At 39.3% G+C, this 17,063-nt stretch overlaps 1 protein-coding gene and 1 pseudogene across 1 annotated transcript; both read right to left on the bottom strand.

Annotated features, from left to right (window-relative positions):
* Positions 1 to 3,902: 3,902 nt before the first annotated feature.
* Positions 3,903 to 5,583, bottom strand: LOC149666827 (zinc finger BED domain-containing protein 4-like; annotated as a pseudogene).
* Positions 5,584 to 9,854: 4,271 nt separating this feature from the next.
* LOC149666826 (uncharacterized) lies at positions 9,855 to 10,892 on the bottom strand. Its single transcript, XM_089841639.1, has one exon. The coding sequence runs from the start codon at positions 10,890 to 10,892 to the stop codon at positions 9,855 to 9,857; it is 1,038 nt and encodes a 345-aa protein (XP_089697765.1).
* Positions 10,893 to 17,063: the final 6,171 nt, after the last annotated feature.

Genomic DNA, 17,063 nt, shown 5'->3' with positions numbered 1-17,063 from the left:
GAATGAGCAATATCAAATTTTAAAATGTCATATTTGTCAACCATAACAATGTAAGACTTACGGACTAGTTTCACAACGAAACAAAGATTAAATACACGAAATAGTGCTTTTCAATTTTTCCCTCCTTTATTAGGAAAAGTTGGGAAAACTTCTGAATATTGTCAGAAATTGCTTTATAAACTGTTCGCGACGGCCTGTAAACGTAAACGGATGAAGTTTGTGTCTCGCATATTGGTTGTAAACACTCACTGTTCCAATTCTCCTCTTGTGAACAACTGCTTAAAAATTTCCTTCCAAGTAAAGGAATGACTTGTTTTTCGAAATAAGTCCAATTGTTCCCGGCTAGTCGGGAACAGTTTTACTGAGCCGGCATTGTTGAAAGTTTTTTGAAAAATTAAGACCATGGCGTCCACCAACTGGCTCGTCGTGAGTAGTTTGCTTGCAGACCCAGGCATGGGCCTTCTGTGGCATTTTGCAAGTTCTTCTTTGACGAACCCGATCTTAATGAAGTTCATTTTGAAGACTAAACGATAAACGGATATTCAATGAAGTAGCCACCTGCATTTAACATAAGCCAATCAGCGGTATAAGTTAACGGCAATAAGTTTGCCGGTGTAACGCGACAACAGTATTAAAAGTCTTTGAATAGATCGGGGCTTCTAAAAGGTTAGGTATGGCTAAAACAATATTACCTACGCAATACTTTTTCACCCAAATAACATTCTCGGCCAAAGGGGTTTCGGCTAATCAAGAATGTTATTTGAGTCAAGCTTGACCCTGGTAATGTATGGCTAATAGTGTTACCTTTATATTACCTTTTCACCCATACGACTCTTTCCCCATTAAAATTAAAACGGCAACCATCTACGTAGCTATACTAGCGTTGCCCATTCCATACAGCTAAGAGGAATCATTCTGTAGCCTCCCCGACTCCCTTTTATAAGTCGCCAAAGACTGAGTGATTAGCCCCTCGACTACCATTAAAAACAGGCAATGATTAAGCGAGTAGCCCCTCGACTCCCTATTAAAATCTCCAAAGATAAAGTGAGTAGCCCCTCGACACCCACTAAAATAGGCAATGATTAAGTTAGTAGCCCCTCAACTCCCTTTATAAATCGGCTATGAATAAGTAGGTTGCCTCTCGACACCCACTAAAACAGGCAATGATTAAGTAAGAAGCCCCTTGACACCCACTAAAACAGGCAATGATTAACTTAGTAGCCCCTCGACTCCCTATTAAAATCTCCAAAGATAAAGTGAGTAGCCCCTCGACACCCATTAAAACAGGCAATGATTAACTTAGTAGCCCCTCAACTCCCTTTATAAATCGGCTATGAATAAGTAGGTTGCCTCTCGACACTTTTGAAATCGAAAATGATTGAGTTAGTAGTCCCTCGAATCGCCAATCATTACTTTTTCACTAATAGCTCCTCGATGCCCTTTAAATATTACCAATTATTAAGTATCAAAAAATATAACAAGCCTAAACAGAATCGTTCCTAAACCAAAACTTTCCCACGCTCGGAGCCTCGGATGGGGAAAGAAATTCAAATAAACCCGGTACGAGAGAGAGGAAAGACGCGAGATTTTCCAAAATTCGGACCCCCAAACCCAGCGCTTCTGCAAGCCACGGTTTCTGTTATATTTCTCAGTCCCTAATGTAAGGTCTTTGTACCACGTGACTCAATTGGCCAATGGGGGCTGATGTACATATTTCAAATAAAACGTACACGCCCCCTGAACATCTCGCCATCTAGCGTTAAAAATCGGTACTTTACGGAGTAGAGTATTCCTTTAAAACAATCTCAACAGGATATGCGTGGTTAAACTTATCATTATATGTGATAATGTAAGATAATCTGACGAAGCGGCTCAGTGAAAGTTGGGGAATGTCCTCAGAGTTTTGCTTGCAATGGTCAAGCTAAAATCCTCTTATTAAATAAACAACACTTGACGCAATTTTCTAAGGAGCTATTAGTAAAATAATATATTACGAACAAAAATGGTCTCACTTAGACCACAAAAATTATACTTAGCTTGAAAAATTAATATTTAAATCAAAGTAGAAAATTCAGTTAAGCAAAGGCTTAGAGCATTGACGTCGGCAATTCGAATCGCCGTGAAAGCGAGCGTTGCCTACGAGATTCCCGCGTACATAACACTCCCGGTCTCCCGCTGTCAAAGCCCAAAGGCGAAAGCTCGCGGCTCGCGCAGCTAAAATTCCAAACAACACTTGACGCAATCTTCTAAGGAGCTTTTAGTAAAATAATATATTACGAACAAAAAAGGTCTCACTTAGATCACAAAAATTATACTTAGCTTGAAAAATTTATATTTAAATCAAAGTAGAAAATTCAGTTAAGCAAAGGCTTAGAGCTTGACGACAGCAATGAAGATAGGACTCCCCGCGTACATAATATAAGACTACCGGGTACCGGTAAAGCTGAGCCTGAGCTGCCTGACGCGCCGCGGCAATATCTAATTAGTTTATTCTCAGTATCATCTTAAGCTTAAAATACGAGGTTACCTACGTACATAATATCGAGTCAATCCATAATCAATTCAATAATGCGAAGAATTATTTTACGAACCTTGAATTCAATCGGCTTTCGGCTCTAAGCCTTTGTGAAAATACGATGTTGGCTACGTAGTACGTACATAATATAAATTCAAATTGGAAACAAGCCCAAAAAACCGCCCAAACAAGTCAAAAATTTGGAATTCCTGCCAATATTTTAGAGAAGCAGCCCAATTGGCGGCTTTCCCGTCCAATATGGCATCCCTGCAGGCTGCAGAAGGACCCCCCCCCCCCGCAGCCGCACTGCAGAACGTCGCGGACTGCAGAACGACGCGCTTGAGCGGCTCGCACTGCAGAACGACGCTCTCGAGGGATCGAGAAAATAGCGTCGTCCGAGGGATCAGCCACTGGCGTATTCTCCCGGTATTACCTCTTTGGAGGTTTTAATGCCGTAAATTCGGGCGATATGCCTACAATCCGTTCTAATATTGAATTAAAAACTGTAGAAAGTAATCCCGAGTGTATTTCCGCGTTAAACGGCGTAATACGCTTCACATCTTACACCCTCAGAAAGACTTTATTGCCGAGTGGCTTCTCCCTCGTCAATTGTCCCGTATAGAGACTAACATTTTTGCTCCGCCAGATGGCGTGTTCAAAAATAAAAATCACAGGGCCTGTCGAAAATTGTAGGGCTGTGCGAATAGTGGTTTTCCAAACCGAGTCGAATACGAATCGAATAGTAAATCTCCTATTCGAAATGCGAATCGAGTACTCGTTCAAACGAATATTACTCGTTTTCCAAAAAATCTAATTCGAGAATTCGTTTTTTTCAAAACGAATACTCGAAAGTTCGATTACTCGGTTTTTGTTGACGAATATTCGATTCCAAACGATTAATCGTTTTTTTTAATACATATAGCAGTTTAATGAAAGTCAGGGATATGTAGAGAAAACGGAACTTCGCTTAATAATTTAAAGAAATATAATTTTACATATTTAAATAACAATTTAAATATGTAATACAGAAAAATAATAAGAATTGAACTAGCACTTATCTTAAGACCTTAAAAATTTACTTTTCAGTTACAAGTTTGTTACTTATTTTGAACTTTCAAAATAGAAATTTATGTTCAAAATGAAAATATTATGCAGTAAACTGAATAGTGAAATTGTTTGAAACAGGAGGGTAACTTAGCTTCTCCACGAAAAAAAGAAAAATACAGTAATGGAATGGAAAATAGAAATGCAGTAATCTTGCTAATGTTATTATTAAAAAAGTTAAGGAGCGTAACTTAGCTGCTTAAAAAAATAATAGAATGGAAAATAGTAAATAAAGTAATAGTTTCTTCACTCACAACTAAGGCCCTTACAGGAGATTTTACTATTAATTCTTCTTGAAAAAGTTGTACTGATTGCGAACCAAATTTTTATGGAGAAATACAAGCTTCTCAACATTTTCAGGAAGCAATGATTTCCTCCCATCAACGATGTTTTCAAACGTTGAAAACATTTTTTCGCTATCAAAAGAACTTGCTGGAATTGAGAGGTACAACCTGGCCATTTCAGCAAGCTTTGGATATTTTTCTTTTTTCATCTTCCACCATTTAAGGATTACGTTGGTTTCCGCGTTCAAAGCGAAAGGTCCAATTGGGTCCTCTTCGAGATATAGTTTAATCATTTCAGATTCGCTTACACCAGCAGCTCTACAGGTTTTTTCTTTCAACGTTTGATAATACAAGTTGAAGAGTGAAGATCTCTGGCCGTATATTTCTTCTGACAAACAAAAATGTAAATAACCTTTAAATTAAGCACACTTGAAAATTAATATATACCTGAAGTGTTGATGTTCAAGTTAGCGTCACTAAACGTTTGTTCAACAGATTCGTCTTCGGTAGCTGTGTTAACTGAAAAGCTGGCAGCTTCTTCTTTAAGTAAATTGATTGCAAAATCACTGGACTCTTTATCCTTGAAAATAATCGTTTTAAAACGAGGATCCAAAAGCATTGATAGAAGGTAAAGCTTGTTTTGTCTCAAGTCCGGAAATCTGCGTCTTAAACTTTGCAACAAGGTTTTTGACTCATCTTCAGAACAGAATGGTGGAGTAGTGAGAGATATTTCCAAACTATCAAGAATCACATAAATCAGGGACAATGTAGGGTAAAGAGTTCCACTTATTTGGACTGTTGCTTCCTCGAAAGTCTTAAGAATGGAAACAAGATAAAGATAGATTATAGATTAGATTATAGATAAGAGACCTTGTTCCATTCCAATCCTGTTAAGTTGTCAATTTTTGTGTTAGAAGATAACTCCATTGATAGTGGCTCCTTTATTTCGAGAAGTCTTTTCAACGTGTAATATGTCGAATTCCATCTAGTTGGAACATCTTGAATGACCTTGAGTGGTTTTAAAATTAAACTCTTCTGCCTTAACTTAAGGCTCTCATTTGCAATGTAACTCATTTTAAAATGGCCAACAATTCTTCGGCATTTGCTCGAAAGCTTTGATGTTCTGGGTCTTCCTGGATCTTCATCTAAATCTTTCTTCTCAGGACTCAGGGTGTCCTTCACCACAAGATTCAGAGTGTGTGCGAAACATGGAATATGTGTCCATGTGGACATCCTCATCGCCTTTACAGTATTCTTTCCATTGTCAGATATAACAAAGATAGGCATAGATGGCCTTAGTTTCAAATCATTTAAAGTGGTTTTCATTCATTCGAGAATGTTTTCACCCGTGTGTTGTTGAGTGAACGAATAGCAATTAAGTGTGAGTTCCCTCATTTCAAAATCTCTGGTGATGAAGTGACTAGTGAGTGACATATAAGAGTCCAATGCACTTGAACTCCAAAAATCAGTTGTGAATGACATTGATTGAATTCCTTCAGTATGATTTACAATTCCTTGAATGCTTTTAATATCTTCATTGACCAAGTTTTTGACTTGTGCGTACAGCTCTGGTATTATTTTTCTTGAGAATGTGGTTCGTGAAGAGGGCTCATACTGTGGTTCCATAGTATGAAGCACTTTCAGGAAACCCTTCCTTTCCACAATTGAATACGGTTGCATGTCAACACGGCCATCAAGTATTCGTAATTGATTTTGCTTTAGGGTGCTCAGATTGCCACTTCTGACTCTTCTCAAAAAGTGAAACGATGTTTTCAATCTGGGAACTTGGTTCTACTTGTGCTCCTTGACTAGTTGATTTCTATTTCTTGGCCAACTGTTGCTCTTCTATCATTTTGTAGCTCAACGAATGTTTCAATTTTAGATGGTTTAGCATCGAACTCGTACAGTTGTCTATCCTTTTCAGTTCTTTTCCGCAACCTTCAATTTTGCATTTGGTAATGAAAGTGCCACTTACTGTACCACAATTTTCAAAGAAAGCCCATACACCACTCCTGTTTTTTCTTGTGCCGTCGGAACAAGTGTTAGCAGGCACTTCTGTCTCCAAAAGGTTACACGAAGCTAGTGTTGAATTTGCAGACTGGTCTTCTTCAATGTCATCCTCGTTTGATTTGCGACAACGCTTCGCCATTTTTTAGATTTTTTCAAATAGGAGTTAAAGCTTTAATTCAGTTTTAACATAACCTAAGATAGCGAGTTGCTGAACAGGCGACCGACAACTACTTTGCTCCTTTAACTTCTAGTTCTAGTTCCCAGAGTTTTAGTAGTAGAATGGAATTTATTTTTTCCGTTCTCTTTTGGTTCCCACGAGTTTAGTATAGAATGAAATTTCCCACGCTAAGACCTTGGAGGAAAGAGATGAGATGGAGTCACATGATGATAATGTACGATCTGCGGCATTAAGTATATATTTTGCCGTTAGTTAGGGACGTAGGGTCAAGGTAAAGGGACTCTGGGAAAACTCTGACACGCTCCTACCGAAACGGTGAATATGCTGGGAGGACTTCGTTTCCGTAGTTGAAGGTAGAGAGGTCAGGCATTATTCCATATCACCTACTTCCTCCAAGCAAAAACTGGATATAGCGAGAGAGAAAAACCGAACACCGCGATATGCGCAATCGCGTTGAAATTCCAAAAATAAACGCTTGAAATACATTTGGGTCTACTACAATACCTCTTTTCATTTACGAAGATAAAAGGATTTTGAACATTTTACAACTCTTTTACATATTTACATAACGTTTTCTACTAAATTTAATTCTATAAGCCCAATCTGTCCGGTATGATTCTCAACCGGGATGATCGACGTAGTGACTGATTTTGGGTATCAATGTCCGGCGGTTTGTTTGTGGAACCTCTCTTTCCTTCTGTATCTGCTGTGGTTAAATGGCTCTCTGGTTTGGCCAATGAGACTAACGGCTGGGCGACCGGAAGCAACGAGTGGGCAACCGGAACCGACGAGTGGGCAACCGGAACCGACGAGTGGGCAACCGGAACCGACGAGTGGGCAACCGGAACCGACGACTGGGCAACCGTAACCGACGAGTGGGCAACCGGAACCGACGACTGGGCAACCGGAACCGACGACTGGGCAACCGGAACCGACGACTGGGCAACCGGAACCGACGACTGGGCAACCGGAACCGTGTCGTACCTTTTCCGTATCTGGTCGTGGTGTCTTCTTAATGTGCCTCGAAGCGTTTCTATGTCGTACATCGTAGTTCCTGTTTTCCCGTTTATTCTGCCCTTAATCCATTTGGATCCTTTGCCGTAGTTCCTAGCATATACTGTTTCCCCTTCCTTGAAGGAGTCGGTGTTTGGTTCTTGATTCTTTTGTTCCATTTCATCGTTTTGGGGATGAATCAAGTCCAACCGTGTCCTCATTTTTCTCCCGAACATCAATTCTGCCGGTGATTTCCCTGTGGCTGTTGGTGTTCTCCTGTGGTTTATCAGAATCTGGCAAATCTTCTGTTTAGGCTTCCGGACCCATTTTCTTCCAACCCCTTTTTTATCAAATGGACCGCTTCGAGCTTCTCTCCGGATATCTTCTTCAACGCACTTTTGACCGTCCTTACGTTACGCTCTGCGAGCCCGTTCGACTGAGGATGATAAGGTGCCGTTAGTACGTGCCGTATCGCGTTCTTTGTCGTGAATTCCTTGAATTCATTGCTGCTGAAACACGTGGCGTTGTCTGACACTATGGTGACGGGTAGACCGAATCTCGCAAATATTTGTCGAAGTGATTCAGTAACGGTCAAGGTGGACGTTGTGTTACAAATGGATACCTCTATCCATTTGGAGTAGGAGTCTACGACTATTAGCAGGTATTTCCCTTCTATGGGACCAGCGAAGTCTACGTGTATTCGGGTCCACGGTGCTTCTGTTTCTCTCCATGGTGATAACTTCTGGGCAGGCATCGGGGCATATTCTTGGCAGACTGGGTACTGTTTGACTGTCTGTTCTATTAGAGCATCAAGTCCTGGCCACCAAACTTTCGACCGGGCTACTGCTTTCATGTGCGTCATTCCTTGATGTGTTCCGTGCAGCTCTCTTATGATTGCCTCTTGGTATGTTTGTGGTACGATGACCCGATTGTTCCACAGGAGGATGTCGTTGGTCATGGATATTTCATCCTTGGGTCTTTGATATTCCTTTAAATCTTTAGATGTCGTTCTCGGCCATCCCCTTTTCGTGAACTGGAGGATTTGTTTCAGCAGTGGATCATTTAAAGTTGAGTGTCTGATGTCCTCGCAGGTAACAGCAAAGGATTCGCTGAAGGTTGACATGTAGAAAACATGCTCCTCCGGTATAGGCGTTTTGAACTCGGGTGTTGCCAACGGTAACCGGCTTAGGGCATCGGCATTCGCGTGATGTATTCCCTTCTTGTATCGGATTTCGTAATGGTAGGCTGATAGCGTCAATGCCCATCGTTGTATTCTTGTCGCTGCCATTATAGGTATGTTTTTGTTTTCCGCAAAAAGGGTTATGAGTGGCTGATGATCCGTCAGCAAAGTGAATTTCCGGCCCAGCAAATAGTTCTTGAATTTCGCTACGCCGAATACAATGGCCAGTGCTTCTCTCTCGATATGTGGATAGTTTCTTTCAGCTTTCGTGAATGATCTCGATGTGAAGGCTATGGGTTGCTCTTGGCCTTTTTCGTCCAAATGGGATATTACCGCGCCAATGCCATACGGTGATGCGTCACATACTAGGACGACCGGCTTGTCCTGGTCGTAGTGGACCAGTACATTTGAGGTATGCAGTGCTGTTTTGGCGTCTTTGAATGCTTGTTTTTGCTGTTCGTTCCATTCCCAATTTCTTCCTTTCTCCAGTAGTTGGTGCAAGGGGGCTAACCTCGTTGATACGTTCGGGATAAATCTTCGGTAGTACCCTAGCAATCCAAGGAATGACCGCAGTTGCTCAACATTTATAGGTTCCGGCGCGTCTGATATTGCTTTGGTTTTGTCGTCCAATGGGTGTAAAGCTTCTTCGTCTATACGATGTCCGAGGATCTCGACCGTTTTCTGGAGGAATTGACATTTTTCCTTGCGCAACTTCAATCCAGCCATTTCCAGCGCGTCTAGGACTCCTCTAGTCTTTCCAAGTGTTCTTCCACCGTTCTTCCGCCTATTGGAATGTCATCCTGAAAGACTGCTGTTCCTTTTAGTCCTTGTACAACCGATTCGATGTGTCTCTGGAAGAGTGCGGAGGCTGATGCCACTCCATATGGTAAGCTGTTAGGTTGGTACAATCCTTTGTGCGTGTTGATGACCACGATTTTTTTTGATTCGTCATCAAGTTCCAATTGTGTGTATGCTTCTCTTAGGTCCAATTTGGAGAAGTATTTACATCCCGTCATTTCAGCAAATATGTCTTCGGCTCGCGGTAAGGGGTATTGTTCTACGTCGATGACCTGGTTTGCCGTCGTTTTATAGTCCCCGCAGACCCTGAGACTTTTAGTTGGCTTCACCAACGGTACTATAGGCGATGCATACTCTGAGTGTGGTACGCTCTCAATGATGCCTTCCCTTTCTAAACGTGTGAGTTCTTCGTCCAGTTTCTCTCTCATCGCATATGGTACTGGCCGAGCCTTGCAGAACTTTGGTTTGGCATTTCGTTTGACATGAAGATGCACCTTGACTCCCTTCAACCGCCCTAATCCTGGAGTGAATAGCTCTTGATGCTTACGCAATATGTTCTTCAACGCTTCGTTCTCTGTTTCGATATGATCCACCTTCAGAGTGCGTGTGTCCAGACTAGTCCTCAAGATGTCCAACTTGGAGAAGATCCATTGTCTACCCACGATCCTTCATAGATCAGCAACGGTAGTGTCTCGATTCTGCTGTCAAATTCCACTTTGACGTTAGTTTTCCCCAGAATCTTCACTTTATGTCCTGAGAATGAGGTGAGGTTGTTGTGGAATGGTTCTAGTTTTAAATTGTGTCCGTCCATCGTGAATTTGCTTCAGGCATAAGAGAGTACGCCGACCCGGTGTCCAGTTCCATCTGGATGGGGAAATTGTTGATGCGGCACGTGATATGTATAGGATCCATGGCTTGACTATGAGTCGGGAAGTTGCCAGCTTTAATGTGATACATCGAGTATTCGCTGGGTGTCTCGCCGTGCTCGAGGGTACATGGTTGGATGGTGTGAACCGTTTCGTGCTGTTCGGATAGTGGCATGATGCTGTGTACTTCGCGGTGGGAATTCGTTCTGGCTCCTCTGCGGCAGGCTCTTTGCAAATGACCCTTCTTCCTGCAATTGTAGCAAGTGTACTCCTTGTATGGGCAATGTATCGCTTGGTGCTCGTACGATAGGCATCTCATACATTCCGTGGGTCTACGTGATAGGGTTTTATCCGACCGTCTGGCTGGCCGGCCTTTATGTTCTTCCCGTTGCGATATTTTGTTGATTGCATCCATGTGGTTTCCATTTTTGCCCTTAATCTCCTGTGTGCTTTTAGCTGCTGCCTCGATTGATTGCGCTAGTGCTAAGGCTTGATTCAGTGATATGGAATGTTCCGAGAGGAGTCTGTTCTGAATAGTTTCGTCTTGTATGCCGCATATGAATCGATCCCGCAGCATTCGATCCAGAAATGTGCCGAAGTTGCAAAATTCCGTCATTTTGCGAAGTTCCGATAAGTACATCGTGGTGGATTCCTCCGGTAAGCGGTTGCGATTTAAGAATTTGAACGTTTCCATGATCTCCGACGGGTTGGGATTGAAGTGGGCGGATAACGTGTCTGTCAGTTCCTTCGTTGTTTTGTCCGTGACTTTGACTGGTGCCAATAATCCCCGCAGAAGACTGTACGTGGGACCACCAATGGCCGTCAGGAACATCGCCCTCTTATTACCCTCCATTTCTTCCGTGTCGATGTCATTGGCTGTGAAAAGCAGCTCTAATCTCTCGGAGTAGACTGCCCACGTCTGCGATGACTCGTGAAATGGGTCGACTTTGCCAAACATAGACATGCTGATTTCTTTGGTCGTTTTCTTTTAAGCGTTGGAAAGTGGAAGTCCCCCACAACGTGGTGAATAAGTTCTTCGTGTAGTTATGGCGATTCGTACTGGTCACAATTATCACGATCTCGCCTCCGTCGCCATTGTTGTGTCTGTTGCTTAAAGTAATCAAGACTGGTTTTAAATCAACGTTTATTTATTTGGTTCTATGTTTTAGTGCAATACACCGCACGCGTCTCTGTACAATATTTACATCTAGCCGTGACCCGTCAATTGATAACTTTAAGCCCGTCTGCCCCTGTTTATATACGTTGTTCGTTATCAGTTTTGGTCTACTGTTGTTATCTCTCGCCCAGGTCTACTATATATATTTTTTTACATTATGTCTACTACAGACATGTGACCATAGTTCCTCCCATTTTTAATCGAATACTCGATTTATATTCGAATTTAACCCCATGAAAACGATTACTCGGTTAAGGAAACAATATTCGTATTTAAATCGGTTATCCGAATTTCTTTTCGAATAATCGTTTTGTAATTCGAATACTCGTTTTTCCCCAAATGTCAAATTCGATTCGTCGAAACGATTACTCGATTCGAATTAAACGAATACTATTCGAAAATTCGAGTATTCGCACAGCCCTAATAATTCCCTAGAAAATTGCAAAAATATTTCCCAAGAAAATTCCCAAAAATATTTCCCTAGAAATTCCCAAAGATATTTCCCTAGAAAATGCCCAAAGATATTTCCCTAGAAAATGCCCAAAGATATTTCCCTTGAAAATGCCCAAAGATGTTTCCCTAGAAAATGCCCAAAGATATTTACAAAGATATTTACAAAGATATTTACCTTGAAAATTCCAAAGATAATTCCCTAGAGAATTCCAAAGATAATTCCCTAGAAAATTCCAAAGATAATTCCCTAGAAAATTGAAAAGGTATTTCCCAAGAAAATTCCCAAAAATATTTCCCTAGAAATTCCCAAAGATATTTCCCTAGAAAATGCCCAAAGATATTTCCCTAGAAAATGCCCAAAGATATTTCCCTTGAAAATGCCCAAAGATGTTTCCCTAGAAAATGCCCAAAGATATTTACAAAGATATTTACCTTGAAAATTCCAAAGATAATTCCCTAGAGAATTCCAAAGATAATTCCCTAGAAAATTCCAAAGATAATTCCCTAGAAAATTGCAAAGATATTTCCCAAGAAAATTCCCAAAAATATTTCCCTAGAAAATGCCCAAAGATATTTCCCTTGAAAATGCCCAAAGATGTTTCCCTAGAAAATGCCCAAAGATATTTCCAAAGATGTTTACCTTGAAAATTCCAAAGATAATTCCCTAGAAAATTGCAAAGATATTTCCCAAGAAAATTCCCAAAAATATTTCCCTAGAAAATTCCCAAAGATATTTCAATAGAAAATGCCCAAAGATATTTGCCTAGAAAATGCCCAAAGATATTTCCCTTGAAAATGCCCAAAGATGTTTCCCTAGAAAATGCCCAAAGATATTTACAAAGATATTTACCTTGAAAATTCTAAAGATAATTCCCTAGAAAATTGAAAAGGTATTTCCCAAGAAAATTCCCAAAAATATTTCCCAAGAAAATTCCCAAAAATATTTCCCTAGAAAATTCCCAAAAATATTTCCCTAGAAAATGCCCAAAGATATTTCCCTTGAAAATGCCCAAAGATGTTTCCCTAGAAAATGCCCAAAGATATTTCCCTTGAAAATGCCCAAAGATGTTTCCCTAGAAAATGCCCAAAGATATTTACCTTGAAAATTCCAAAGATAATTCCCTAGAAAATTGCAAAGATATTTCCCAAGAAAATCCCCAAAAATATTTCCCTAGAAAATTCCCAAAGATATTTCCCTAGAAAATGCCCAAAGATATTTCCCTAGAAAATGCCCAAAGATATTTCCCTAGAAAATGCCCAAAGATATTTCCCTAGAAAATGCCCAAAGATATTTCCCTAGAAAATGCCCAAAGATATTTCCCTAGAAAATTGCCCAAAGATATTTCCCTAGAAAATGCCCAAAGATATTTCCCTTGAAAATGCCCAAAGATGTTTCCCTAGAAAATGCCCAAAGATATTTACAAAGATATTTACCTTGAAAATTCTAAAGATAATTCCCTAGAAAATTGAAAAGGTATTTCCCAAGAAAATTCCCAAAAATATTTCCCTAGAAAATGCCCAAAGATATTTCCCTAGAAAATGCCCAAAGATATTTCCCTAGAAAATGCCCAAAGATATTTCCCTAGAAAATTGCCCAAAGATATTTCCCTAGAAAATGCCCAAAGATATTTCCCTTGAAAATGCCCAAAGATGTTTCCCTAGAAAATGCCCAAAGATATTTACAAAGATATTTACCTTGAAAATTCTAAAGATAATTCCCTAGAAAATTGAAAAGGTATTTCCCAAGAAAATTCCCAAAAATATTTCCCTAGAAAATGCCCAAAGATATTTCCCTTGAAAATGCCCAAAGATGTTTCCCTAGAAAATGCCCAAAGATATTTCCCTTGAAAATGCCCAAAGATGTTTCCCTAGAAAATGCCCAAAGATATTTACCTTGAAAATTCCAAAGATAATTCCCTAGAAAATTGCAAAGATATTTCCCAAGAAAATTCCCAAAAATATTTCCCTAGAAAATGCCCAAAGATATTTCCCTTGAAAATGCCCAAAGATGTTTCCCTAGAAAATGCCCAAAGATATTTCCATAGATATTTCCCAAGAAAATTCCCAAAAATATTTCCCTAGAAAATTCCCAAAAATATTTCCCTAGAAAATTCCCAAAAATATTTCCCTAGAAAATTCCCAAAAATATTTCCCTAGAAAATTCCCAAAAATATTTCCCTAGAAAATTCCCAAAGATATTTCCCTAGAAAATTCCCAAAGATATTTCCCTAGAAAATTCCCAAAGATATTTCCCTAGAAAATGCCCAAAGACATTTCCCTAGAAAATGCCCAAAGATATTACCCTAGAAAATGCCCAAAGATATTTCCCTTGAAAATGCCCAAAGATGTTTCCCTAGAAAATGCCCTAAGATATTTACAAAGATATTTACCTTGAAAATTCCAAAGATAATTCCCTAGAAAATTGCAAAGATATTTCCCAAGAAAATGCCCAAAGATGTTTTCAAATGCCCAAACTTATTTCCAAAGATATTTCCCAAGAGAATTTCAAAGATATTTCCCTAGAAATTTCCAAAAGATTTTTCCCTAGAAAATTCCAAATATGTTTCCCAGGAAATTTCCAAAGATATTTCCCTAGAAAATTCTCCAAGATGTTTCCCTAGAAAATACCCCAAGATGTTTCCCTAGAATATACCCAAAGATGTTTCCCTAGAAAATACCCAAAGATGTTTCCCTAGAATATACCCAAAGATGTTTCCCTAGAAAATACCCAAAGATGTTTCCCTAGAAAATGCCCAAAGATGTTTCCTTAGAAAATGCCCAAAGATGTTTCCCTAGAAAATTCCAAAGATATATCCCAAGATAGTTCTTTAGAAAATTCCATAGATAAATCCCTAGAAAATTCCCAAAGATATTTCCCTAGAAAATTACAAAGATATTTCCCTAGAAAATGCCCAAAGATGTTTCCCTATAAAATGCCCAAAGATATATCCCAAGAAAATTCCAAAGATATTTCTCTAGAAAACTGCAAAGATATTTCCCTAGAAAATGCCCAAAGATATTTCCCTTGAAAAGGCCCAAAGTTATTTCCCGAGAAAATGCCCAAAGATATTTACCTAGAATATTGCAAAGATAATTCCATAGAAAATTGCAAAGATAATTCCATAGAAAATTGCAAAGATATTTCCCTAGAAAATTCCCAAAAATATTTCCCTAGAAAATTCCAAATATGTTTCCCAGGAAAATTCCAAAGATATTTCCCTAGAAAATTCCAAAACATTTTTCTCTAGAAAATTCCAAATATGATTCCCAGGAAAATTCCAAAGATATTGCCACTATTGAGAGACACTAGAGTTTTGCTAAAATCCTTGCAGAATTAGCTACCCATTACAAAAACTTTAGAGTTCTTTAGAAAATTCCTTGGGAAGTTCTTTAGGCGTTTTTGGGAAATTGGGGAATATTGGCCTCTTTTTCTTTTGAAATTGCTTTGGAAGTATCTTTGGAATATCCTTGAAAAATAACTATGGAGTTTTCTTTGGAAATATATAGGGAAAATTATGGGACGAATTTAGCAACGAGGGTGAGACTACTTATTAGGTCAGGCATTTAATCGACTTACAAACATCCGAAAACGGTAGAAGGTTTTGACCTTGAGAAAATGTATGGGGTACTAAGAGGGTTATGGATGCTTCAATGGTGAAGCCGTAGATACAGACGTTGTTCTTAAATGTTATTATGTATTTTCACTTTGAGTTTAACGAGTACCAGATAAGTGTTTTACCTAACATAATCAACAATATTTTTTTAAAAAATATTCTCTAGTTGCACTCGAAATAAAGATAAAACATGCCACAAGGGAATAAATTTTATGTTAAAGGAATGGTTCACCCATAAACTTTTTTTGCTGTAATCCCTTTAATTACACCCAAAACCAAGATTTCGAGAGTTGAAAAAATTTTACATTAAGTATATTTTAAATTAAATCAGAAAAACTAATTGCATTGAGGACCCTATAGCGCCTGTATGGTGCTTTTCCGCAAAGCCAGAGAGAGTGCGATACGTCACTCTCATATATTAATTCAGTCCTCCATCTTATTGGCCGAGGTATCTATAGGACAAGCTTCTACTAAAAAGTAAACTCGACTATTACGCGGTTGAGCGCTAGACCGGCGACAAGGTACGTTGGCAGCGCCCGTAGAGAGAGCCGTAGTCAAGCCCGTAGCAAAGGCCTAGCTAGTACGCTAGCGAATCGTGGCATATCGTAACCATTTTAATGCACTATAAGGGTACTTACAGTGATCGGGAACAGTATAAAAACTCACCGCACACCTAGAGTTATCACTGACAGTCTTTTATAATACAACTTGGCATTTTGGCAATTAATTTTGATTCAAATTGATCAACGAAACGACTAACGACGAGAGCTAACATACTTGAAGACGAAATTGTCAGACACAAAAAAAACCGACCGAAATTCTTCTGCTTGGAGTGCTAAAATCTCATTGGCTAAACGCTATTTAAACCAGCCAGTCATCTGGCAGGTCGGCCAATCACGACAATGAAGTTTAGAGATAGGGGTTAAGGGTTTTGTCCATTTAAAATTTTATTTTAATTATAAAATGAAAACTAATGCTAATAATTTAATTTCAGTAGTACCACTATCTTTATAAAAGTACTATTGACGCTAAGAGACAAAAAAAGTTTATGGGTGAACCATTCCTTTAATTTTGCTTTTCAAAAGTGAAAGTTCGTATAAGCAAAAGTTCCGACTGCCAGCTTATATTCCCTGTAAATCTAAATATCACGATTTTAATTACGCATATTTTACTTTTAATCTATTTTATTCTTTGCATAAACCCCTAACGGATTATTATAGGCAAAAAAGGTAAATATAATAAACCATTTCAGCACTTGCTGAGCTCTAGCTACGGGACAAGCCTTTGTGAAACGTTTTTAATTTTGTAACCATCAAGTCAATGTCGGTGTAGGAAATCTTAAGCTAAACCATTTGGGTAAAAATATTTTTAAGTATCTATTTATGTTTTTTAGCGCCAACTGTCAAAATCGAAAGGCCGCCCAATGAAGCAGAGTGGACTCCTCTAACGAATTTCACCGCTTTTCGCACCGTTGCAACGAATTTAAATTGATTATTTCGTGTTATCAGAAAGTGGAAACCAGTAGATTATTGTTGGGATAGATTATTAAAGTAAATGGGTGGGATTCCTGGCAAACACTAGACGCCATTACCCTATCGGCAGGAAAAGCCCCAGTACACGAGGTTGTTTTACGACTCGAATCCCATTGTGCGCTGAAATAAAACGAATATGTCCCAGTGAACAGGAATTCACTCCCATTGAAAGTGAAATTTTCCCAATATATGCTAGCAGAATGTTGTCGAATGAGTACATAACTATTGGCAGAAGTGGATCATATTACAGCTCCCTACAAGGACTGGACGATATAACATCGCTGTGCATCAGCATTGTTTTCCAGCACTGAAGGGAAAAGGGTATATGCGAAACGCAACGTCGAATTTGTGAACTAAAC

The sequence above is a fragment of the Phalangium opilio genome, unplaced genomic scaffold (genome assembly GCF_054372755.1).
Source record: "Phalangium opilio isolate 3A_F unplaced genomic scaffold, DU_Popi_V2 ptg000060l_1, whole genome shotgun sequence".
In the NCBI taxonomy this organism is placed as follows: domain Eukaryota; kingdom Metazoa; phylum Arthropoda; class Arachnida; order Opiliones; family Phalangiidae; genus Phalangium; species Phalangium opilio.
Note: the sequence above shows the minus strand (reverse complement) of the source record. Positions and strands in the feature narration are given on the sequence as shown.

What these genes read in the sequence shown, in the direction of transcription:
- LOC149666826 (XM_089841639.1), bottom strand. Translation starts at nt 10,892, where the DNA reads ATGTCTATGTTTGGCAAAGTCGACCCATTTCACGAGTCATCGCAGACG.